Below are 27177 nucleotides of genomic sequence, written 5' to 3'. Positions count from 1 at the left end.
CTGTACGGGCTGAGCAGGCATCGCAGGCAGCGGAGACGGGAGCATTTCAGACATCGCTGCCGCAGGCGGCGGGACTGGCAAGTCCCGTGCGGGCAGGACGGGCGAGGCCCCGTTAAGTGTCCGGGGCAATCGCGGGATAGAGTCCCGCACTGCGCTGGCCCCCTTGTGGGCTAGCTGCTCAGGTCGGAAGCAATACCGCTCGAGGGGCGGTGGTAGCTCCGCGGCGACTAGGTGCTCTCCCCGGATGGGGAACGCTGCCTGCCCAGCAGCGCTGGAAAAGAGTTCCAAACTCTCCGGAGAGTCCTGCAGTACCTCGGCGGGGAGACAAGCAGGGACGAGCGCGCATGCCCCCAAGACAATAGACGAGGCGCTCACCTATTTTCTCTTCTTCTTTTTCCGCCGGTTCGCGGTGGCGGCCGGAGGCTGTGCCGTCTCCATCGAGACGGACGGCGGGGAAGCAGCTTCTATGCCACGCGGTACGGCTAGCCCGAGCCTCCACTCCGTGAGCCGCTGGACTAGCCACTGGAGGTCGGCCCTTGCCTCCTCCAGGAGGTGCACGTCCTCCGGGGAGGTCATCTCTGTCAGGAGATCTGCGCTGCGGTAGGCGAATTCCAGCGCCACAGGGTCCTCTTGGACCTCAGGCTGGTTCAGCCAATAGTAAGTCTCCTGCAGCAGACCGAAATGTTGGTCCTTGGTCTGCTGCTGCGCCTCTTTGTTCTGGTCCGTCACTCTGTCACGCCTGGACGGACGGGTGAGCGGAGTAGGCGTGGTGAGTATGGCTCAAAGAGCAGAGAAAGCAAGTTTGCAGGCAAGATGAGGAACGAACTGGGTTTTAATGCAGGGATCGAGACAAGAAACTGGGTACAACGACAGGTCTCACCAACATTAACGGGTCTTACGCAACACATCCACAATGACAGACCACGGGTTAGTACAAATCAGGAACTGAAATACATGGAACAAGGCAGCAGGAAACAAGACACGATTGGGCACGATCAGGAAATCACACGTGGGTAATTAGGGGGGCGTGGCACACACGAGGAGCGGACGGGCCGGGCGTCACAGTATGTAGCATGGTTGTGTTTTTAAAATGTACTAATTTTGTGGGGTGGTGGGAATAAACCGTATTTAAAGGGGTACCTCTCATGGAATCTACCAATTTTTAACAGCTGATGAACCCTGAGCCACACGGGGACTGGGGGTTTTAACCGTGAGACTCGACACCTAGGCATTAGATCCTTATGTCAGCAATGCTCCCCATGCATGTACCCAGTGTAGGGTCAGGTCCAGAGACCTTTGTTAATTTAAACATTAACAAAAGCTGTTAATGTCTTTTCTTTAAAATTTACAAGTCTATTTTGTGTGGTTTTTCACAATAAGACTCATGAACGACTAAGTTAGTATGTTTTGGGGTCTGTATACACATCGCGGTCCTATACTTTCACAGACCTAAAGTTAAACTCTAAAGCCCCTGACCACCGGTGTGTGTGTGTGTGTGTTTGTGTGTTTGTGCACATGAGCATGAATATGCATTTACTGAAAAAACATATTTATTAAAATAACTAAGGCTTTATTCTGTCAAAAACAATTTTTAAATAATTCTAGCAGATAAATGGGGTCGTTATAGTGAATCTGTAGTCTCCCTGCATAGTGGATGACTGCTGACACTGTTGAATTTGAACTATGTTTCATTAACTATCAAACAGTCTGCAGCTCCGTTACCGTTGTCAACTTAGCATTTTACTCCAGCAAGCATCTCAGATCAAGCTTGAAGATTATATAAGCTAGGGCCGTGGGCACCTTGTAGGATGTCTTTATTAAAATAACTAAGACCTTATTCTTTAAAGTTTTTAATGTGTATTTGCAGCATGGTGCTAAATGCAGCTTACTGGTTCCTATTAAATATAATTAAATAATCATGTACACCTTCTTTAAAATAACAAGACTAAATCCTAAATTCTTGCACCCCTGCCTGATTCCACAGTTCCTACCCCACACTTATGTGGCCCCCGTCCCACCCTTCCATGACTTGTGAGATAAGAAAAGCAGACTTCTGCCTGCCTGGTCGGTCATTTCTAGCCGCTATTTAGGTTCTTCCTCAAATCCTGTTGCCTAAATGACTTATATCCCACTCATATTAATTTAAAATTTCGCTATAACAAAACAATCCTTATACATTTTAATAAAAAACGTGAACTATATATGTTTGGTGTTTTTTTGATCGAGCAAACTCTTTTGTGTTTTTGTGTGCGTGTCCGATACAAATGTAGTTTGTATCAACTTTTTTTTTTTAGTTTGACCTCCGGGGTGTGTGTTTGTCTGCATGCGCGTGAATAAACGTTTACTGAAAAACGTATTTATTAAAATAAGTAAGACTTTATTCTGTCAAAGTTTTTAAAAATGTGTTTTGATGCATGTCACTAAATGCTGCGTAATAGTACCTAACCAGGGGTGCTCCCCCAGAGACAGTTGCTAGTCCATTTATTCTTTTAAAGACTACTGATTCCAATTTGGTGCCATATGCTTTTATCTTGTAGGCCATAGGATAGCTCTATTTCTAGCAGCTATAGGCCATGGTACGTCTGGGCTATTATGCTTAAATTCTTTATTAATTAGCGTTGGCTATGTGCTTTATAACACTGCTGATTCAGGTCTCTTGTAGATTTTCTCTTGACCGGTCAGCGCAGTCTCTCTCTTGTACATAGAAAAAAACAGAGAATACCTATTATTAGAATGTTATTTTTTAATTGAATAGCGTTTTTATCACACGAATAAAAGAAATAATATACTCACCGGGTAAGGCCTGGATGATCCTCTTTGGCTGGCAGGTAGGGTGAGACCTCGAAGATACTTGTGCCTCTACCCTAGGAGGAAAAGGCCCCCTCTTGTAGATTTTCTCTTGAACGGTCAGTGCAGTCTCTCTCTTGTACATAGAAAAAAACAGAGAATACCTATTGTCACGATATACGTCGGCGGTAGAGACGCACGGGTAAGGTGATGAGCGGAGAGGCAAGCAAGCAGGCAGAATTAGGGCAAACGGGGATTTATTGGGAGGACGAGGACTCGGGAACATGGCACGCCGACTAACATCAATGACAGACAACGCTAACAGGTAAGACCAGGACTTAAAACCAGACAAGACTAATCAAAGTAAGCAGATACAGCAGGGTACAATCAAGGAAATGCACGTGGGAAGGCAGGGGGCGTGGCACACACGAGGAGCGGACGAGCCGGGCATGACAGAGCCCCCCCCCAAAGGCGCGCTGCACCGGGCGCGCCCAGGAGGAGGCGACGAACGGGACGAGGGGACCAAGACCTGAAAAACAAAACCCAAAACCAAGAACACAAGACCGGGAACTAAACAGAGAGACAGAACAGGCACAAAGACAGGACCAGGGACAAAACCTGACAGAGGACGGGGAACACGGACCGACAGAGAAAGAGAGGGGACACAGAAGGAACCGGCGGGACACAAGGGCCAGGAGTGAACAGAGGGCACAGAGGAGGACGGGCAGCAAAGACAGGAGGAACACGAGGAGCAGAGACGGGCGGGACGAAGGGACGAGCAGAAGAAGGGACAGAGACAGGCGGGACAAAGGCAGGGGCATAGGGAGACAAGGAGGGGGAACAAAGGGGAGCCCGAGGGAGACCCAGCGGGCGACGGGCGGCAGCCGGAGGGGCCGCAGGCGGCCGGGAGGCCGGAGCCGGAGGGGACCTCGGAGGGGCCGAGGAGGCAGGGCGAGGGACCCGCGGAGGGGCCAGGGAGGGAGCAGGAGGGAGCACCGGGGAAGGGGACGAGGGAGCTGGAGGGGCCCACGGCGAAGGCCCGGAGGAGGGGGGAGCTGCAGCAGGCGGTGACGTCCGGGGGAGGGCCGGAGGTAGAGGCCCCGCAGGTAACCGAGGAGCCGCCGTCGGGGAGCCCGCAGGCGACCGACCAGGCTCCGGAGAGGGGAGCGAGGCGGGGCGACGAAGCCTCGGAGGGGGACCCGCAGGCGACAGCCGACCCGGAGGGCCAGGACCCGCAGGCGCCAGCCGAGCCAGAGCGCAGGCGAGGGAGGGCGAGCCAGGGGGCAGGGCGGGCGGGACCCCAGCCCTGCGTCTGTGTCCCCTTCCCCTGCGGGACACAGACAGGCCGACCCTAGTTCGGGGTCGAAGTCGCCGGGGCGAGGGACAAGGGGTTACGAGTTCTGTCCCCGAGGGGTCCCATTCCAGCTCCTCCACCTCCGAAGAGGGAGGAGCCAAGATGGAGTTGTCCGGGACCACCTCGGGGACTAGGACAGGGACTGGAGCTGCAGCAGTCGGAGGGGACGCCTCTGGAGCTGCTGCAGGCGGAGGGGGCGCCTCTGGAGCTGCTGCAGGCGGAGGGGGCGCCTCTGGAGCTGCTGCAGGCGGAGGGGGCGCCTCTGGAGCTGCTGCAGGCGGAGGGGGCGCCTCTGGAGCTGCTGCAGGCGGAGGGGGCGCCTCTGGAGCTGCTGCAGGCTGCCGTGGCGCCGGGACAGGAACACGGTCAGGCTGCCGTGGCGCCGGGACAGGAACACGGTCAGGCTGCCGTGGCGCCGGGACAGGAACACGGTCAGGCTGCCGTGGCGCCGGGACAGGAACACGGTCAGGCTGCCGTGGCGCCGGGACAGGAACACGGTCAGGATGCCGGGGCGCCGGGACAGGAACACGGTCAGGCTGCCGTGGCGCCGGGACAGGAACAGGAGCGCGGTCAGGAACAGGAGCGCGGTCAGGAACAGGAGCTGGCTGCAGTGGGGGCGCCGGCCCGGGAGCTGCAGCAGGCGACTGCAGTGGGGGCGCCTGCCCGGGAGCTGCAGCACGGTCAGGAACTGGAGGTGGCTGCAGTGGGGGCGCCGGCCCGGGAGCTGCAGCAGGCGGCTGCAGAGGGGGCGCCTGCCCTGGAGCTGCAGGTGGCTGCAGTGGGGGCGCCTGCCCTGGAGCTGCAGCAGGTGGCTGCAGTGGGGGCGCCTGCCCGGGAGCTGCAGCAGGCGGCTGCAGAGGGGGTGCCTCTGCAGGAACTGGAGCGCGGTCAGGAACTGGAGCGCGGTCAGGAACTGGAGCGCGGTCAGGAACTGGAGCGCGGTCAGGAACTGGAGCGCGGTCAGGAACTGGAGGTGGCTGCAGTGGGGGCGCCGGCCCGGGAGCTGCAGCAGGCGGCTGCAGAGGGGGCGCCTGCCCTGGAGCTGCAGGTGGCTGCAGTGGGGGCGCCTGCCCTGGAGCTGCAGCAGGTAGCTGCAGTGGGGGCGCCTGCCCGGGAGCTGCAGCAGGCGGCTGCAGAGGGGGTGCCTCTGCAGGAACTGGAGCGCGGTCAGGAACTGGAGGTGGCTGCAGTGGGGGCGCCTGCCCGGGAGCTGCAGCAGGCGGCTGCAGAGGGGGTGCCTCTGCAGGAACTGGAGCGCGGTCAGGAACTGGAACGCGGTCAGGAACTGGAGCGCGGTCAGGAACTGGAGCGCGGTCAGGAACTGGAGGTGGCTGCAGTGGGGGCGCCGGCCCGGGAGCTGCAGCAGGCGACTGCAGTGGGGGCGCCTGCCCTGGAGCTGCAGCAGGCGGCTGCAGAGGGGGCGCCTGCCCTGGAGCTGCAGCAGGTGGCTGCAGAGGGGGCGCCTGCCCTGGAGCTGCAGGTTGCTGCAGTGGGGGCGCCGGCCCGGGAGCTGCAGCAGGCAGCTGCAGTGGGGGCGCCGGCCCGGGAGCTGCAGCAGGCAGCGAAGGCGGCTGCGCAGGCGGCGGCTGCGCAGGCGGCGGCCGCACGGGAGCGGGGTCCGCCGGCAACGGCGGCCGCACGGGAGCGGGGTCCGCCGGAAACGGCGGCCGCACGGGAGCGGGGTCCGCCGGCAGCAACGGAGGGAGGTCCTCCGTACTGGCGATCGCCGTTCTCCTCCGTCTCCCTCGCTGGCGCCTGGCGGTTGCGGGAGGCGGCGCGATGTCCGTGAAAACGGACGGTGGAAGAATCGGCTCCGGCTCCGGGTAAGGGTAGAGGAAGGGCTCCTCGTCCTCATCCTCACTGGAGAGCCAGTACTTCCACACGGGATCGGGGTAGTGTGTGGTCAGCTTCCTGGCTGGAGGTAGAGCGGGTACTTCCCTCTCATTCTCCTCCGAAGCGATCCATAGCCGGGAGAGCGAACAGGCTCCCAGGCGGATCGTCTCCTCCGGTCCTCTCCTTCTCCGGGGGCCTTTCCTTTTGTGGTCTGTCATTCTGTCACGATATACGTCGGCGGTAGAGACGCACGGGTAAGGTGATGAGCGGAGAGGCAAGCAAGCAGGCAGAATTAGGGCAAACGGGGATTTATTGGGAGGACGAGGACTCGGGAACATGGCACGCCGACTAACATCAATGACAGACAACGCTAACAGGTAAGACCAGGACTTAAAACCAGACAAGACTAATCAAAGTAAGCAGATACAGCAGGGTACAATCAAGGAAATGCACGTGGGAAGGCAGGGGGCGTGGCACACACGAGGAGCGGACGAGCCGGGCATGACACCTATTATTAGAATGCTATTTTTTAATTGAATAGCGTTTTTATCACACGAATAAAAGAAATAATATACTCACCGGGTAAGGCCTGGATGATCCTCTTTGGCTGGCAGGTAGGGTAAGACCTCGAAGATACTTGTGCCTCTACCCTAGGAGGAAAAGGCCCTCCCGTCGCCGTAATATGAACATGCAGTCATATCGTTTCTCTATTAACCTATATCTGTACTGTCATGTATGAAAAACAGGATTTACTGGGGGACAAAGTGTCTAACTTGATGTATGGCCCGAGTCATTAGAGATGACCTTCAAAAGTATGGCTCCATACGCTGATGTAATACAACGCTTGCGTGTCTTTACTAGATTATTTAATTGCAATTAACCAGGTGCACTCATATCGTGTCTCTATTAACCCATATCTGTACTTGTGCGAGGTCATATATGGAAAACAAAACTTCAAACAGATTTTACTGGGCTGCATGTATGGCCCAAGTCATTAGAGACGGCCTTCAAAAGTGTGGCACCATACGCTGATGTAATACAAACGCTTGCGTGAGGAAGAAACACACACACACTGTCAAAAATAGCGGCAAGCGTTTTTATTGGACGACAGACCCTCCACCTCCTCCTCTCATTCTTTGCTCCAACTTTATCATTTTCTCCCAGAGTCTCAGTCTCTCAGAGTTTCTCACAGACTCGCGCAGCAGCACGGCTCTCAGCTCTCCGGCATCAGACTCGCGCAGCAGCACGGCTCTCAGCTCTCCGGCAACAGACTCGCGCAGCGGCACGGCTCTCAGCTCTCCGGCATCACTCTCTCCGAGGATTATCCAAGCCCGTGGGGACCTTAGCGCAGTACCGCACCAGACACAGGGTTCTAAGTCCTTTGCTGATTCTCCAAAACCTTACCACGGTACCGCAACACCAGACACGCCGTACGCTCACACTCCATCAGGTAACCCACCCCCGCTCAGCCCCGGCTGTGCCCGACAAAATAATAACTTATTAAAATAACAGACACACTCATAAGCACTCTCCTCAATATAATTTAAAAATAAAATAATAATTAAATAAATCATTTAAAATAAATAATAATTTAAAATAATAAATAAATAATAATTTAAAATAATAAATAAATAATAATTTAAAATAATAAATAAATAATAAATAAATAATAAATAAATAAATCCAACTCCCGTGACGTCACATCGTACCACCACAACCAAGCCCCGCCTACACAAGCCCCGTCCACAAGTGACCTTTTGACCCGACCTGTCAATTTGATGGATCCGGCATTCTTCCCTTCTCTGTCGTTGCTTAACACTTTCAAAAAGATGCTCAAGGATATATAACAGATGTGTTGTGTTGTAAGGGCCATGAATGGTATGGTGGTGAAGAACCCTGTGTATGCTTATGGCTGCACACATGGTCACATTTCATCCCCACTGACCAGGAACTTCCACAATAGCCCACTGCCTATGACCACGTTGCAGAATCTTCTACTTCTTTTAGTGAGGTTAAATGCAGTCTCATCAGCAAAGATATATTCATGTGGCTGGTCTCTGGCATCAAGTTCAAAAATTCTCTAGGAAGAAAGGACAGAGGTAACCACACTGTACTGGAAAAAGTTGGAATTTAGTGCATGTTCACTAAATCAGTACTGTATTCCTTACTGCATCATAACCTCATATTTACTGCATCATAACCCAATGTGAGGTTGCAGTATATCAACAACTGTATACCGTGCAACTGTATACCGACTGAAATTTGGATGCAATAGTCAGATAAGCCAAATGTAAAGAATGTCACTTTCCACTGCTCTTATTTGACAATTTTAGGTAAGAGAACAAAGGAAATACTGCTTTATGGATGCAGTGCATTATATTGTAAATGCATGTGCATTTGTTTTTATCTAAAATGTTTGTATTCTTCATTGTCACCATTTGTATTTTGATAATTTTGACTGAAAATAAGATGACAAAATGTTTTATATTAATAACCAATACATAGAAACCGGTGGTTGAAACCAAGATGCATGTTTTTCTGCATTGACTTCTTGAATAAATTCATCCTTTCAAATTTGAATGTGGATGTTTTACTTGAGTTGAACCTAAAAGTATAATTTAATTTAAATGCAAGCTTCCAGTTGATTTGAGTGTTTGTGTTTTGCTGGAGCAGAACATAAAGGTCCGGTCAGGTTAGATTGGGGAGCATGCGCTGATGCAGCATGTTGTCACACCCACCACACAGTAAAACTCCTCATGATCCTGGCTGACAATCTCCCAGGCTGATACATGATCCAGTCCCACCCTTCAGAAATGGCCATCCATCTGCCCTTGGCCTGGTCCAGCCACATGGGTCCTCAGCAATGAGGATCCTGCAAGCCGGATCACCCTCAGGGAAAACCGCCATATGGCCATGGTGCCGTAACTGACACTCCCTCACAATGCTGGTTATTGCCTCATTTGGGACTCCCCTAGCAAAGTCTCATTCGAGACAAAGTCAAACCAGCGGTACCCAAGGATTCTCAGAAGAGACACAGTACCAAAGGAGTCCAGTTTTCGTCTGAGCTCACTGGATAGTGTCCATGTCTCACAGCCATACAGCAAGACAGGGAGTACCAGGACTCTAAAATCTAAAAATTAGATCAGTAAATCTTTCTTCACCAATAATGCCCCACAGCTGTTGGACCCCACGACCCTGCCCAACACCCAGTTCTTACAAGCATTGAACAAAGTAGGAGGAAGAACACACCCCTGGTGAACCTCAGAATCAACTGGGAAGAAGGCGGAGGTCCTCCCTCCACTCTGGCCGCAAATGACCTCTGCTGATATTCGAAGTTAACCACAAACAAATGCATTCACTTTTTGGCCGTCAACTTTTTTCTTTTGCTCTTAAATGAACCCAATAGGCATAGATAATAGATATCGTGTAAATGTGTTACTAAAATATAAACTGTAGCTTACACTGAAACTTTAGAATGCAGTGCTGATAAAATCATAATGCAATCAACTGCATAGTCCAGATAAACTCATGTGCTACAGTATAGGCTGCGATGTATTATTCCAAACCAGTTGCTACATACTGCCACTAAAAACCAACATACCTACACCAATGAGTGTAGAATTGTTACCAATTAGGCAAATGATATGTTATGTTAGGGGCCCCTGACTGTATTTATGGAACAATCTATTTGAAAATACAGGACAAATCACGTTCTTCATTGGTACAAAATGGAACATTTCATGATCCACCAGGAAACAAGTGGTTGCACTCAGTGTCGGTCAGTTGAAGTTAAGGGCAGCTACATCCTTTATTGATTCCTGCGCATAGCAAAATTTACCCTGTTGTTCATAACAGAATTATTATTATATATTAATTATTTTGTTTTAAATATCCATTATGTTCACTTTATGTATCTATGTATACGTACACAACCAGAAGAAACATATTCAGTTGTCAGACCTTTTATTGCCTTCTTCAAAATCACGATGGTTTGTACAGTTTCGTGTATATATAAATATATACATGCATACATGCAAGCGCACACAGACACACAAACACAGCACTGTAGCCTCATATCTCTGGGACCAAGGTTCAAGTCTCTGCTATGGCTCTATGTGTGTAGATCTCCCCATGTCATTGTGGGGCTTCCACCGGGTACTCTAGTTTCCCTCCCACAGTACAAAAAAATTAAGATTAATTGGTGTTACCTAATTACCCATAGGTCTGCATATGTGAGTGTGCCCTGTTTTGGATTGACGCCTCATCCTGGTTTGTTACCTGCCTTGTGGCCATAGAGTCTGGACCCCTGTGATCCTGAATGGGATAAGTAGTTACGGAAAATGGACGGACATTCAAGACCTGCTTATGCCTCCAGTACAGCCTGGATTCTTTGAGAGATGGGTTCAACATGGTGCTGAAAGCATTCACTATGACTCATGCTGACTCAATAGCATGTTTTGTTGGGTTGAGATGTGTAAACTTCTATAGGCTTTATGGAGTGAACTCAGCTCGCTGTCATATTCCTGGAACCAGTTCATTTTGGTGATCACCTGATCAAAAAAACTTAATCTCAGAAGTGAACTCTTCCTCAGGGTTTGAAGATTTTGCATTGAGAAATGTTTTTCAAAGGTTCTTGCCAACAGAACTTATCTATTGTTTTTTTTTTGTCATACCTTCCTTTCTAATCTCTAAACACTGTAGTATGTGAAAATCCTACGAGAGTTCCTGTCTCTGAGATTTGGGAACTATCACATCTAGCCCCAACAATCAAAAACAGAATGATATACTACTATATTACATTGTATTTATATGAATTTACTACAACAACAGTACAAAGAGACACTTAGAAAATGTATTTTAAATCCAAATGGCTTTATTAATATTGATTGATATAGATTTATATATAATTATCATCTCATTGCTTGGATTATCACTTTTTTTTCTTATGCTTAAATTTAAATGACAGGACATAACGAACAAGCATTCCATATGATATATTACAAAAGATAAAGAAAAAAAACTAATTTGTGAACTTTCTGTATACACACACATAAATGATACTTTTTTTGTCTTCTGAGTATAAATAAGACAGTGATGGGAATGATAGCATATTCTGAGAAGGAAGGATAAGCAGACAAAGAGCAATTCATAAATGTTTTTTACATATCAAAGCAATTTGTTGCATAGTTAAAAGCAAACAGGACAGACCTTTTGGCATGGTGATGAATTGTATTTACAAAGGACAACATTTAGTTTGAATATACCTTTGCCAGTTGAGACACACACTGACTGCAGATGCTGCTTTAAGAACTGCCTATGTCTAATTACTGCTTACTCAAAATTAGTTCAATGTCCAGCTATAGAAAGAGAATTGTAGTCAATAATTAAGACATTTTAAAAAGCATTAATTCTGTCAATCAAATTTGACATTTAGGGGGCTATCTATATATCCAGCAGATAGGAAATGCTATATTGTAAAACTATTTTCCCTTGGCTTGTCACTGGAATGTTCAAATTAGAATAAAAAGGTTACAAAAGAATAAACTCATATTGTGAAATTAAAATTAAATTCTTCAACGGCATACTCATTCACTTCCCACTGTTTTTCAAATGATGAAGATTGCACAATCACTGATTTATAGTCTTTTCCCACACTGACTATTAAAATTAAATGAGAAGTATTTAAAACAGATTTGATCCTGGTGAATAACATATTCTCTTTATTAAGATATCTACATTGAGGATAACAGTTTTATCCTGGCAGTTCTAATGTTACCAGTGTCAAATTCAATCCTTAACATAGCTTATTTACCCTTTATATGGGTACATATATTACTAGAGCACCTTAATTATATTCCCTTTAAAAATCTTTAATCTATAACTTATAGGTCAAACAACATTTTTTAACTCTTAGATCAGTCTATGCCATATCAGACAGCTGGCAGTTCAAGCATCATCATCACATACACCTGGCATGGAAAGAAACACAGAATTGTATATTGTATTTTAACAAGGAGGGAACAATCCTTATTTATCACTAGGAAAAACAAATGTCTTAAAATGCTAACAAAATCTGAATCATACATATGGATGCCCCACTTATTTTTCCATACCTATGGCATTTCTCTGCATTGGCAGTGATTGTAAACAGTGGACGCAAACAGGAAAGCACAATAGTTTTTAGAAAGTTTCATTGTGTACATCTATACTCATCACAGTCACAAATAAGCTGTCACTTCAGATTAGGCCAGGAACCAATATGAAAGGCAGCTTTTTGTAAACCATAAAAAAACGATGAAACAAGTGCTCTCCTAGTTTTGTATATCATACAGATATTTTTTGCAATTTTCAAAGGTTTTCATGCATGCAATAACTACGCCAGAGACAATGTAACTTTATAAGTTTAATGTGTGGATAATCTGTTATCCACAAAAAATCTTTTGTTAGGGTTGTTTACATTATTTAAAGCATTTTAGTAAATCTATAAATAAATAACTGTGGTTTAATGTTATGAAAGAACTATTAAGTAATGTAACTTTTATAACCTTTTCCAAGCGGATTTATACTCGCACCAACTTTAGAACAATTATTTAAAGCAGGGTTTCTCAACACATGGGTCACAACCAAAATTTGGGTCTTGGCAAATTATGAAAGGGTTGCAAGCAGAGTTAGAAAAGTAAGCATTTTAAAACCAGCAAGCTCCTATGCTGATCCATGATCAGATTTCCTAGTCCCAATCGTAGGATTAACCTTTAGAAATAGGTCTTGGGTCTGCAAGTGCTTAGAGCAAAACTAGTGAACATTCAACCAATCCAAGAAGTCAAACTACAGATGGTTAAATTACAATTCACTGGCACATCCAAACATAATTGTGCGATAGGTATTGATTGGCATAAATTGCAGAGTGCACTGCGTGCTTGATCATAAGGTTCATTTAAACCTATACTTGATATAGGGTCACGACTGAGCTGGCATGATAAAAACTGAGTCGCAGTGCAAAAAAGGTTGATGATGTAACTGATTTACAGCTTTGAAAATCTATGAAACTTAGCAAATGCTTTCTATGCAAACTACATGTTGTTGAGAAGTTAAGGGTGATAAAAATAAAATTGTATGTAAAATATGTAATATGTAACTAAGCACTAAATTTTGTTTAAAAGGAATATTTTGAAAGCAAATAGACTACAGAACTATACCTACTTCTATGAAAATTCATTTTAGACACAAAAATATAAATGAATACAAACATTGTTCCCAGCAACCAGAAAAATGAAAACTGACAGCAGCAAAGTTTATGGAACAAAACAAGCATCTATACAGAGAACATTTTAAAAGTAAATCTCTAAACTTTACTTGCTCTTTTAAAATTGGATGCAGTTGCCAGTTCCCATACAGCATCTTGGCAGTGTGGGTTTCTCCCGAGCAGGGAATAGCTCTCTGTCTGCGAGTCTGGAATGCACAATCTACAGGAAGGAGGCTGTATAAAGCCTGCCTGTTAATCAGACGATTGCGTGCATCTCAGAAGATGGTCAAGCCCATCCATTTTGTAGGTTCTCTTTTAATTAAGAAATTTAGTAGACATTTCATTTGTCATCATATCTCACATATTTGGCATTAAATCTTTCAAACAAAGATTTAAATCCCACTAAAACTTAAAAAAAAAAACATCTTCAAATTGCTATGTAAAATTAAAAGCTTCAAAACACACCTTGTTTAGAAGTTATCCCAATATAAAACTCTACCTAATGTGTGTATTTATGTACATGTGTAAGTCTCTTTGTTGGGTCTTACTCCATAGCAAAACATGCATAACATTTAACACAGACAGACAAACAGACAGACAGACAGACAGTGTGTGTGTGTGTACACATTTGAGAAGTAACAGTATACGGTATATTATCATATTTTTTAACTGTTCGGTACGCCCCCAATGGTTCAATACACACACATTAACCGTGGTATTACTATATGCCTGTCATTTTCCTACATGTACGGAGCCAAATATAAGACAATGTTTTTTTTTTTCCCCAAAAATACTAATAAAATAATTGGGGCCATCTGCCTCCTGGCTAAAGGAAGCTGTATATTCCTATTCTATGTCATTTCAGCAATACAACATTGTATGAGCAATGATCTCACCTAGTGTCGACAACTGGCTGACACAAAGTAATGCCGTGAGGTTGGTCAAAAGCCTGCATACTTTGTACAGCACTGCGCTTATTTTTAAATGATGTAAATTAAAGTGTGTATTTGTGTTTATTGTAAATGTCTTAACTGTGTAATGTTTTCTGTGGAATGTGTGCATTTTGTTAGCGCATAATCGTGTCATGTAAACTCTTGGTTTCCTGGTTGTGCCATTGCTATTACTAAACCTGTGAATACAGTGTTTCATTTTAAAACAGCCGTCTTCTTTTTTATTAAAATTACTTGACCATCGCCACAATATTTTTTTTTGCCCTCTTTATGTGGGTCTACTGTATCAAAAAACATGCGCTCTCTTGGGTTGTGGAGATGCTAATATTGATTATCCATCTACACTTACTGTGCTGAAATTGCTTGTGTTTGCTTTTTAACAGTGACAAATTTAGCTTCATATACATTCTTTTCAAATAAAAAGAAAGCACCTACAGATTAAAGTTTAAAAACACTTACAATTTTTATGTTTTTCTCTCCTTGATTTTCATGCTGCCATTTTTCTGAATGAAGAGCTCAGAGCTCACTGTTTATTTAAATTAATTAGGGTGATGTGTTTTTATTTTCTTCATAAATATAAAGATTCCAAAACCGAACTGTTACCATGGTCCTAAAACTCTGACACGTACTGAACTGTGGGAAAACTGTACGGAACTGTGGGAAAACGCCCCTAATATACATATGTGTATATTACATATACACACACACACACACACACACGCACACAATATATATATATATATATATATATATATATATATATATATTACATATTAACCAGTTAGTCTTTTCTAGTTTTCTTTTTTCCCCCAAATGTTTTTTTTTAATATATACACAGCATGGCGTAGGCAACACAGGACACTAAAACACCAATTGCACCAGGTGTATATATTGCTTTGACCCACCGATTTTTTATCATGCATGTCACACAAATGATATAAGATTTAAACAAACACCAGTGCTTATTATTTCTTATAAATCACTAAAATGTTCTGACTGCTAAGTTATCCTTTTTTCCACAAAAAACATGATTTTAAAATATATTTTAAACAGGATGTAAATTATGCCAACCTGTTTTAAGTAAATATGAATTAAACAATGGATTTTTTATTTTTAATTATGATATTATTTACAGCTGTTGCATCCCGTTCCCCAGTGTGCCACCAAATTCAATAAAAATTGGGAAATTTAAAAAAAAATAAAATAAAGATCAGCAGAGTCATGCTCTGAACAGAAATTTAACTCTTATATGTAACCATCATTCAATAGTTATTGCACAACACCTTTAAGCATTTTTATACAATAGAGAGAACTATTATCTGTGCAAAAAGTTTAACAGCTGTCAATGGCATCTAAGCAGATCAAACAATATTTTGCTTTCACCATAGTTTACTTATTTGACTGTTGCACACCTTTCCTGACAAGTTAACTCCTGTTATACTGTCCACCCAGTGGGAATTACAAATAAAGAAATTCGTTAAACAATGATATTGAGGGGGAATCAAGTCAAAACACATCACAGCAGTGCACTGAAAACCTTTAAAAAGGAGGCATTTAAACAAAATTATATCAACAACACTACAACAATGCAAACAATAAAGGGAGCACAAGTAATATTGGGATATATAGCAATTTGTTAGAGTAAATGGAAAAAGAAAGCTATGACTGTACACAACACTTTGGCAGAACATTCCTAAAGCTTTGCTGGTGGTCCCTGACATTTGATTACCCACAATTTACCTGCAAATTACAATTGCTTTCATTATTTACAGTAAACTGGATGTGTAAGAGTCATTTTGAAAAGTGTAACTAAGGGTTTCATAGAATTATAAACTAGTTTCTGTTTCAAATGGCCCAATGAATAACATCTCAGATGCCTGTAACTATAATGTCCAGATGGATTCTGGAGTGCTTCACACCCTCTTATGGCAGTATCACTTTACTTTCACCGCTATACTTTGAAAAACTGCCTTGGTGTTCTCTCATTTAAAATGTATTTTCCAGGAATATTTTATCAGTGACAACATCAAATATTTTTTTGCTAAACAAGGTAACAAAAACAGTAATCTGAAGCACCATTCCTCTTACTCAGTAAATGAAACCTGCTGATAATTCAATTATAACAGAAAAATATAGTATATAGAAAAAAAATACTTCAAAAGTATCGATGATGTTCTTGCTATATATTCCATTGACCACTACTCACTAATGTTTTGCAGAAAAAGAAAATCAGTAACATGTTTCTATGAAAGCAATAGATATCGCACACATGTACTTTATAGTAGGAAGTTGGTACATTAGCAACATGAAGAAAGATTAATATAGTACTGCAAGTTATGCAGTCATAGTATATTTGTTGGATGGTGCTAATTCAAGAAATTTGCCCAGTGTCATGTCAAATGGGGTAAACATCAAGAACAGTTTCAAACCATGGGGTAATATGCTAAATGTATTTTTTTGTTATTCTTCGTTTATCATATTTATTAAATGTGACCTAAGCTTTGTGTGTATGTGTATGTGAGACAAAATATTATTAAAAATACTAAATATAAAAATACAGAACATTTTTAAATGGTTAATTTGTTTATATGAAATCCAAAAAGGTTTCGCAAAAATTGTTATAGTTTAATAACTGACAAAAAAATTATAGTAATAAAAATAAAAAGACAATGTTCTTAGAGAAGTCAATCATTACATTTTGCTTTGCCTGAAAAACAACAGTGATCCATCTGAGGGCAGTGAAACATAATTTTTCTTTTGGCTAGAAGATGAGAAAGAAGAAACCTAAGTGAATGGAATACAAAATAATTTGCAAATATGGCTAATGACTAAATAGTATAGTAGTAGTAGTTTTTACAGGACAACAGGTAGATAAAAAGCATGGTTTAAACATGGCAGTGCTGCAGTATTAGTATCCATAAGAAAACATAATTCAGGAACATTTTCATCAAGCCAGGAGACCAGAGTATTTATGCAACTGTTGGCTAACAGAAGAGTTACAGGACTGAACAAAGATCATTTGTTGCATATGAAAGCTTGGTAAGTATTACTTGAATTTACATTTAACCATGCACAGGTGTGCTATATCATTAGGTTTCTTATGGTATGTTTCATAGTGGTGATAGTGTGTGTTTATTCAGTTCTTATGTCACTTCTTTTTCTAAATAAAAGGATTCTTTATATCAGGGATTAAAAATTGCAATACATCATTTACATGCCCTGCACAGAAATATTTTAGCACAAATTTATTCCAAGGTAAAATGTGCTATTTTACTTTCTCCCTAAATAAAAAAATAAAGGCATGAAAGAGTAAGTTCTATCATGAAGAAATAATGTTTAATATTATATTCATCTATATAAATTGTTGCAAGCAGACAACGTGTTTGTGATAGACTATAAATCTCCATGACAAACATGAATTCATAATGGATTTTTTACTAGTTTATATCCTGACTTAATATTTTAAAGGATTTGTTTTAACCTTACCTTAACTTTAAGCTAGAGAATGGTGCTCATTGACTTTGAACTGTTATGGACATTTATATACTTACTGACTGATTTATTTACTTGAAGAAGTAGCACAGATAGAGACTCATTCATACCTTAACATAAATAAAATTACATAAATGTTTCAGTGACAATTATTGAATAACAGCACCTAATTATATAGCACATACCTGCCAATTAGTATTATGGTTTACTGTGAAATATAAAGACATATGCATGCACAATATATACACACACATACATATACACATGTAATTATTTAGGTTTATGTATGCATATAGTATATACGTGAATACAAAAATCTAAAAACACATTTTACTAGGTAGAAAAAAAATGTGTAGAAAAAAGAGTTTCAGGTAAAAACAAAAACAAAATAAATAGATTATATGAGAAATAAAATAAAGACAGGAATGGAGTTTGTGCGGTGTTTGGGTGAGGTGGACGATGCAGCCCAAGATGCCATTCCCACCTCTTAGTGTACACTGTGTAATGCAACCACCAGTACTTACAGTATACACACTCTGGGGGGGGGGGGGGGGCTCACATAAGGGTCTTTGCCTGCTTCATAGAGGAAAGTGTTGCAGACAGTTGGTTGCTGCAGAACATTCAAAAGTCCACCAGAGAGATTTTCTGAATGAGATGTCCAAGAAGTAGAATGGGGATCAGGATGACTAGAATGTTGGTGGCAGTGGAATACACCAGAAAACTGCAGAGGTGGTTAGAGGAAGTTGTGTCTTTCTTTAAAGAAACTGGGGAGAGTCTCAATCTCAGCCTCAGCGTTGCTCTCCTCAACTACAGGAACTGTAACCGCCTCTTCAGATATTGGGACAAACTCTGGATGGGACATGAAGTTATGGATGGAACTTTTGGATTCTGGTTTCTTGAGGCCTTCATAAAGGGAACTACGGAATGCATTAACCACTTTAATCTGTGGCCGGTTGCATCCGCACAGAGGTGTGAAATTGTAGTATATGGAGAGAAAAAGAGAAAAAGGTAAAATTAGTATCAGATGATTTTTACAGTTTTACTGTATAGTTTGCTTTGCAATGAAGGGTGGGTTGCTATATCTGCAGAAAAAGAATGACCAATTGCTGTAAATGACTACAATAACTGTAGCCTTAGTTATACTTGTATTTTTTAGAAAGCAACACACAGTACAAACACACTGGAAAATCAGGAAAAACAAAAATGGAACCATGAAAATATGCACCATGATTGAAAAGATATTGCTGGAAAAAGTGAAATGCAAGGAAAAATAAATCAATCAAATGAAATATGCCAGGAAAACAAAACATCCCAGGACCATGTGAAAATGAAGTGCACATTACATTTTGGATCACCAGATCTTGCATAAATTAATACATGAACACCCCGTGCAAATACATTCTCACTACTTTTAAAGGCAACATCTTATCTTTACCTGGCTAGAAAAAAAAGCCATCGAAGTATGTAAAAATACACAATTCTCTGGCTATTGGAGTCAACATAAACATATGGAGACAGAAAAAAGACGGGTAAAGGGAATGACATTGTTAAAAAAAAAACAAACAAAAAAGACGTGTGGCACACCATTACAAACACATTACATTAGAGACAACATGAAATAGTCCAAATGCAAAATGCCAACTTTTTGATCCAATTAACTCAGTCTCTGTGGTGCCACAACTTAACTCATTCATCTGAGAGTGATGTGTCTGACAAACTTTCAGTTCCTACCAGTGTAGGTATCAGGTACCAGCACACACTTAGAAATTGTATCTCTTGCAAAACAGCATGTACAGAATACATTTACACTTGTAACACACTTACCTGATCACCTAAATGGAGAGAAACAAAAGCAACATTCATAGAATGTGGAAGTATCAACCGGAAGGTTGTAAATGAAAATAAAAACAGAAAATGACATTCAAATTTGAAAAAAGGAAAGTTTTTTTTAGCAGCATTGCTGATAAAAAGAGTCTCCAAAAGATATTGCCTTTAGCCCCACGAATCTCATTTTCCCCAATGATTTGTGCAAACAACAAACATACCAGCTAGAAATGATGAATGATACAATTTAAAGGGGCGTGTATGGAGCTTAAAGATAGTGACAGATAGTGGTAGATCAGTAACAAATGCTTTTGCATTGTGAATTAACTCTGTAAATACTTAAAAAAAACTTACAGATTCAGTTCACTTAAATTGTTCTTTGCATTACAAATTTGTTGTAAGGTACATTGCAATAATTCTCACAGATTTTCCTGGAAAAAAGAGCTTGTTAAAGGGCTACATTAATATATAACAGAGTACAGAACATTCTGAAGTGGGACTGTATTTGCCGAAAAGGACATTCTTCTCAGTTCCATCAGAGTTCCATCACTACCACAAGTATGTGGCATCATTGTTTGCTGGTTTGAGATTTACGTTCTCGTTTCCAATTGTATTTAATTCTAATTCAAGAATAACAATCTTGCTTAAAACTTTCAATATGAAGCCAGAAATCAGTTGTCAGTCTTTCTGTACAAGTACCAGACACGCCCCCAAACAGACATATATAAGCACAATGCGGAAGAAGGAAAAAAAAAACAGCAGACATACAAGCATTTGCAAGTCCTAACATGGAAAAGCAAATGGAGCAATGCACAATCCTCAATATTATTCCGTATCCATATTATTCCGATATCTATCTACAACTCCATTTCAAAAAAAGTTGGGTCACTGTGTGAAATGTACAGTACAGGCCAAAAGTTTGGACACACCTTCTCATTCAATGTGTTGTCTTAATTTTCATGACCATTGATAGATTCTCACTGTAGGCATCAAAACTATGAATGAACACATGTGGAGTTATGTACTTAACAAAAAAAGGTGACATAACTGAAAACATGTTTTATATTCTAGTTTCTTCAAAATAGCCACACTTTGCTCTGATTACTGCTTTGCACACTCTTGGAATTTTCTCAATGAGCTTCAAGAGGTAGTCCAACAGTCTTGGAGGAGTTCCCAGAGGTGTTTAGCAAGTGTGCAAAGCAGTAATCAGAGCAAAGGGTGGCTATTTTGAAGAAACTAGAATATAAAACATGTTTTCAGTTATGTCACCTTTTTTTGTTAAGTACATAACTCCACATGTGTTCATTCATAGTTTTGATGCCTTCAGTGAGAATCTATCAATGGTCATGAAAATTAAGACAACACATTGAATGAGAAGGTGTGTCCAAACTTTTGGCCTGTACTGTAAATAAAAACAGAAAGGGATGATTTGTAAATCATATAAACAATCTTTGAAAACAGAACTAAGACAACATATCAAATGTTGAAACAGAAACTCAAATGTATTTAATATTGCAAAGAATTTGGGATTTTCATCATCCATCTATCCATCTACTTTCCAAACCGCTTATCCTATTGGATCGCGGGGGGTCCGGAGCTTATCCCGGAAGCAATGGGCACGAGGCAGGGAACAACCCAGGATGGGGGGCCAGCCCATCGCAGGGCACACTCACACACCAGTCACTCATAATTTTCATCATCTATGGTACATGATATTATGAAAAGATTAAGAGAATCTTAAAAAAAACAATACTGGACAGCAGTGATCTTCGGATCCTTAAGCAGAACTGCATTAAAAACATGATTCTACAACTTGTTTCTAGAGTGGAAATCACTGCATGCAGCCAGGAAAACTACTAAAAACCACTGTCTGCACAAAAATGCAAGATGAAACTCTATAATGCAAAGAAACCTTTCTAACATATCTAAACATCATCCAGAAACACCGCTGACTTGTCTGGGACCGAGCTAATTTAAGATGAACAGAGGCAAAATGGAAAACTGTCCTGACAGATCCAAATTTCAAATACATTTTGGAAGTCATGGATGCCGCATCCTCCCAACTAATGAGGAATGGGACCATTCAGCTTATTATCAGCAGACGGTTCAAAACCCAGCCGCTGTGATGTTATGGGGGTGCAATAGGAGCTTGCACATCTGGAAAGACACCATTAATGCTGTACAATATATACAGGTTTTGGAGCAACATATACTAACACCCAGATAGCGTCTTTTTCTGAGAAGGCCTTGTATACTTCAGCAAGACAATGCCAAACGGTATTCTGTGCATATTACAACAGCATGCTCCACAGTTGAAAAGTCCGGGTGACAGACTGGCCCGCCTGCAGTCCAGACACTGTCACTTACTGAAAACAGTTGGCACATCATGAAATATGTGAGACTCTGAACTGTTGAAATCCTGTATCAATCAAGATGGGACATTTCACTTTCAGACCTCCAGCAACATTTGAAGTGTTGTTAAAAGAAGAGGCGATATATTTTTCATAAAACAATAAAATTTCTGTTTCAACATTTGATATGTTGTCTTTGTTCTATTTTCAATTAAATGTGGGTTTATATGATTTGTAAATCAATGCATTCTGTTTTTATTTATGCAGCGTGGCTTTTTGGGAAAAGGGTTGTATTTCATATCCTTTGTGCAAATGCTTACTGCTTTTAAAAAAGTTGATTTACAGCTTTTTGGAAGTGCTTGCCAATCCCATGGAAAAACGGGCTGTGAAAAAAAATACTACTGACATTTCAAAATGACATGTCAGCTTATGTTAAGGCAAACAACTGGTTCTCCTGAGGGGGGCAGCATTTGTATCCAGTTTTGACTCATCTAGTTGCACACTACAGAGGACAGAAATACTTGGCAGTATCACTCACAACACAATACTGTTGAGGACGTCACACAGAGTGGAAGGAGCTGGAGGTGGAGGAGGAGGAAATATATGACCTGACTCTGCCTTTGGTGGGAGATTATTGCAGGGGAAATGAAGAAAGCCATAAGAATGTGGGCTTCTAGCTCAGTGAGAAAGACCGGCATGTTGGAGAAACACCTACACTATCCTTAGAGGGATCTTACTTGAGAAAATCTTTCAGTTGTTTGGATATTTTTTTTACAATAAGTCATACAAATTCATCCAAAAGGTACTGTTTTTATGAGAGTTCTCTACCTCAGCAGCCATGGTGAGTCACCTGAAGGGCAATCTTCTATTACTCATCTGGGGTAGCACCAGACACCTGGTTTCTAATGCCTGTTGCATCTCCATTAACCAAAATAGGCATTGTCATACCAAGTATCTGTCATGTGCAACCTCTGAGAATGCCAGCAATATTAAAAGTGAACATTTTTCTCTCAAAAAAATACATTTGAAGTGATTACATAAGACACAATGAAAAATGGTGACGCAATAAACTCAACTAAGTAAATAGTTCAAAAGTAAAAGAAATGTGTGTCATTACAGCAGTGGCAATTAAATGTGGAAAACTTCCCTATGTCTCGAAGTCTTCCAAAACATAATATGATAATGACATCATAATTTATTACATTTTGGGAACTTTCCGATTTTATTTACCTGCCAACTTATTCTTGGTGCCTAAAGCAAGTCCTATTGCCTTTGCCCTCATTCAGGGACACTTTTTGAGCAAATCTGTTCTGAAAATGATACATAAACACTGCTTTCAGTACCCCTAACCAGAAGCCCATCTGCTCCTGAGACATTTTTCAGCATTAGTTTTCAAAGCTGAGACAGTGTACTGAAACTCTCATGAGTATGTGATAAAGATGTTTTCAATGAAATAAAAAAAAAACATAATCAAGAGGTGTAGAATGTATCCGCCAGACTCCAAGCAAATAGAATGGCGAGAGGAAGGACAGAGACAAATAAGCAGAGATAGAATGATGGAATTGGCTAAACTTAACTGAGGTTATGTCAGGTGGTTTGGCTCCAGCATCATTCATTCAGCAGACAAAGCATATGAAGAAGACTGGAATTCTGATGCCCCAGAGTAAATTTGAAATTGATTAATAAATTTAATATTACTCAGGAGTGGAAAATGTACTGTGAAAGCTTTGCATATATATGCCTTTTTAAAAGCTTCACATTTTTTTCTGATTTCCCACTCCATCTGCCAAAGCTATTAATGCTATTACACAGACCGTTTGCATTACTGAAGTATATATGCTGAGGTATAGGGGTTTAATATACTGTGTATACATGTTCACATAACCTCACAACTTCTGTTGAAAAGGCAGGATAAGGAACAGAATGTAAAGAGAGTAAATGCCATTAATGGGAGCAGATACATGAGTGGAGGAGGGGGACTTCACTGAAATCAAGTGTGTGAAAGAGAGGTGTTTGCAGCAGCTGCCAGCCCTCCATGAAGTCTGAGACTTGAAAGTGAACATCTCTCTCAAGGCTCTGTTACCAGGCAGGGCAGCAGCAGCCGTTCTCAGGGCAAAGGGACAGGCAGCATACTGTCCAAGCAGGGGCTCTATACACAGCACAAACAAGGTCACTCACAGTCGTAATGGCAAACAATCGAGCTGCTATTCTTTTTGCCTTTCTGTTAAATGTCAGTACACTGGATTCTGCTTAAACAGGAACCAGTGACAGAAACCTTCCATAATAATTTTTTGCATTGCTCTCCTTTGATGTATCAATGGTTTACCATGTTAGCAAATCAGTTTGAGAAAAGGGAAAAAGTCAGAGAAACCCACATCCATACATACGGAAGCACATAAAAAATGTCAATCCTCAGCTATTAAACCATGAAGTGGGTGTTTAGCCAGCAATATTTAGAAAAGAATGCCAAGCTGGAAAAGGAAGAGACTCTTTGCATAACAGCAGAGGAAAGGACATTTAGAAAATGGGAGACTGAGACAATAAAGGAGGAGTGATTATTATCAGTGAGCATTGGCCATGAAGTTATTTATTACATGCAGCACTGGTTGTAGAGAGGCTGCGCACTCACTGCCTGCAGCAGAAGAGGAAGCGGAGGCAGAGGTGGGCGGAGCAGCCATGGCAGAATTGGCAGACAACGAGGAAGAGGAAATCCCTACATGGGTGGGACTAGAAACAGTTTTTGCGTCGTTGTGCTGGCTGACCACTGAGGGCTGCCGGCGCAGGGCCCCCGGCACTGCAGTTTGGCCCATCTGGAATGTATAAACCACGTCCATCTGCAAAGAACAGCAAGAGTCAGAGATTGAGGGTGTAGTGTAAGAGGGAGCAACTGGTAAAGAGAGAAAGTGAGAAGAGAGAAAGTGAGTGTAAAATAGAAACTGGAGAAAGAGCAAAATTCAGTGCAAGATAGAACAGACTTTGGGGAGGTTGATTGAGAAAAAAAGAGAAAAGCATTAGAGAGACTCAGGGTGGTTTAAAAGGCAAGACAATAAGGGAAATAGCTTTGAGAAAAAAGAGGAGAACCTGACATTAAGTGGGGAGAAAAAGCTGCTGAGATGAGGCCTTGGTTCCTATTGGCTATTCCATGGTTATTTATTTATTTTTTCTTTTTACTTTGACTCCCCAGGCATAATGCAAAACCACAGGGTGGCAAACAGCTAGGTGCTACCATGACTACTTTGTGGCCAGCTCTTGCACTTATGATTGTAGAAAAAAGTATGAAGGTGATGTGTAGCTCAGTGGTTAGGGATCTGTGTTCATGACTGGAAGTTGCAAATTCAAGTCCTGTGGCCAGCAGAGCATTTAAATCACTACTAAGAAGATGATGTGACAAAAATGGGAACGGAACAACAAAAGGACAATAAAATCAAATGGAGCTAAGACTTGAAAAAAAAAACCCATCAGTGGACATTATACAGTAGTGATCACAATTAGAGAACGAGTGGCATTTTTGTAATTTACAGAGCTGCTGCCTATCTGAATTCAAAGTTACTCTGACATGAATAGAAAAGAAATTTAATCATATTTAATCGGTGAAAATTGATTGCACACAAGACAAAACGTTTAAACAAGAAATTCAAAGACAGTATGCGATCAAAATTAGAGAACTATTTGTTATACTTTCAGTTTTCAGTTCTAATCTGAAATATTTTGAAATATCTGGCAAAATTATAACCGTACTCTCTCCAAATTTCTTGTATAAACCTTGTATTTTGTGATATGGATATCTTTCACTGATTAAATATGATTAAAACATATCTGTTCATTCAGAATAACTTTGCATTTGGATAAGCAGAAGTATTGTAAGACTACACAAATGTCACTTGTTTCTTAATTATGATTGCCACGGTAGGGGATGACAGACTGTAATCCACAACAACAGAATAAAAAAAAAAAAAACACAAACACAATAAACACGAAAGTCATTTTTCATTAAATGGTAAACAAATTGGTAGCAAAAGAAAAAAGAGATATCTGGAGTTTAAGCAGATCTTGCTCGCGGGCAGCTCTTGTTGATTGAAGAACTGAAGGCACAAGTGACACTTGTTGGGAAGAGGTCACTGACGAATTCATAGCTAAGGTCACGGTAAATTTAAGCCTGTGGAAATGTACTTTTTAAAATGGTCAAATGCCTAATCTTCCATAGTAGCTTAAATATAAATTACAACATAAAGGATTTTTTGTGCTTTTAGTTAATACTGTATAAAGATGAAAAATAAATGTACACACAGGGATTTTAAACTTTTCAAAATCCTGCATAAGTGAAAAAACATGCCTGAAATTTTCTCTCATCTGTGCACTGTATAGAAATACATTGTAATCTAATTATAAAAAAATTAAATAACAACAGCATTATAATGGTTGTTTTGTCAGTTTGCTGTGACCTTACAGGTGTCTTTTACCTAGAATCTGCAAATCAATTGGAATTAATACAGCATAAAATGGATCAAGCTCGGATCTGCAAAACTACGATAACAAAAGTTTCATAAAACCCATAATTAGACCAAAACAATAGATCATAATATACTGACACATAAAAGAATTCTGCATGAATTGTATCAAGAATACATTAATTTAAGAAAGAAAAAAGTTTACTGGAATACTAGGCTTCAAGTGAGAAACTATGATCGATGGGGGAAGCATATGTCTTTGAATAGATGGGTTAAAGGTGCATTATACTTACTAAAACAATCTTAGCTACACTTATAGCATATACCAAAGAATCCTGAATAAATATAACAATAAATATTATTATATTTTTATTTATAAATATATAAATGCAGGCAGCCTATTTAAAAAAAATATGTTCAGTTTTTATTATGATTTAAACATACGTTTTTTCGTGTCACTTTAGAACACTCCCATAACTCTCCTTGAGACAACGAAAAAATGGTGCAGTTAGATTCTAACAATCCCTGCTTGTTTCAAAACTCCAAGAATAAAGATGAGTAAGAAATTCTGTGCGCAGAAAATCTATAATATGTACTATACAATACAATACAAACAGATCCATATGTGCAATACAGGCACCTATATCTCAATGCATGTGAGAATAAGCAAAAATAAGAAATTGCTCCTCCTTGTTTTTCCTCAGATCTTTTTCACCTCCTGATACAATGTTTGTATCAGACCAAGAGTCTATTGAGGAGACTATGAGGCAAACTGTTCTACCTGTCCAAACAACTTTCTTCTTTGCAGAAAATTACAATAACTAACAATGCAAAGATGTATCTGAAAAACAGATCAGCTGTCAGAGAACAACCAGAATGTTCCCATGGCAGTATT

General features: G+C 41.4%; 2 protein-coding genes across 8 annotated transcripts in view; both read right to left on the bottom strand.

The window, feature by feature from the left end:
- Positions 1-3357: 3357 nt before the first annotated feature.
- On the bottom strand, positions 3358-9058 carry LOC125747815 (uncharacterized). Its single transcript, XM_049023322.1, has 2 exons — positions 9045-9058; positions 3358-4627 (listed from the first exon to the last, which is right to left on the bottom strand). The coding sequence occupies exons 1-2, from the start codon at positions 9056-9058 to the stop codon at positions 3358-3360; spliced, it is 1284 nt and encodes a 427-aa protein (XP_048879279.1).
- Positions 9059-15254: 6196 nt separating this feature from the next.
- The window catches only part of atp2b4 (ATPase plasma membrane Ca2+ transporting 4), a 79744-nt gene continuing 67821 nt past the window's right edge, over positions 15255-27177 (bottom strand). For 5 of the 7 annotated variants that reach the window (XM_049022477.1, XM_049022480.1, XM_049022481.1 and 2 more), the window contains one exon: positions 15255-18602. In XM_049022477.1, the coding sequence (XP_048878434.1) occupies positions 18393-18602 (210 nt within the window). In that variant the 3' untranslated portion in view covers positions 15255-18392. Of the gene's footprint in view, positions 18603-24463; positions 24669-27177 lie in introns of all 7 variants that reach the window. The other 2 variants (XM_049022484.1, XM_049022479.1) reach the window with 2 other exon arrangements.

Source organism: Brienomyrus brachyistius, chromosome 8 (genome assembly GCF_023856365.1).
Source record: "Brienomyrus brachyistius isolate T26 chromosome 8, BBRACH_0.4, whole genome shotgun sequence".
NCBI lineage: Eukaryota > Metazoa > Chordata > Actinopteri > Osteoglossiformes > Mormyridae > Brienomyrus > Brienomyrus brachyistius.
This window is presented reverse-complemented; position numbering and strand designations above follow the sequence as displayed.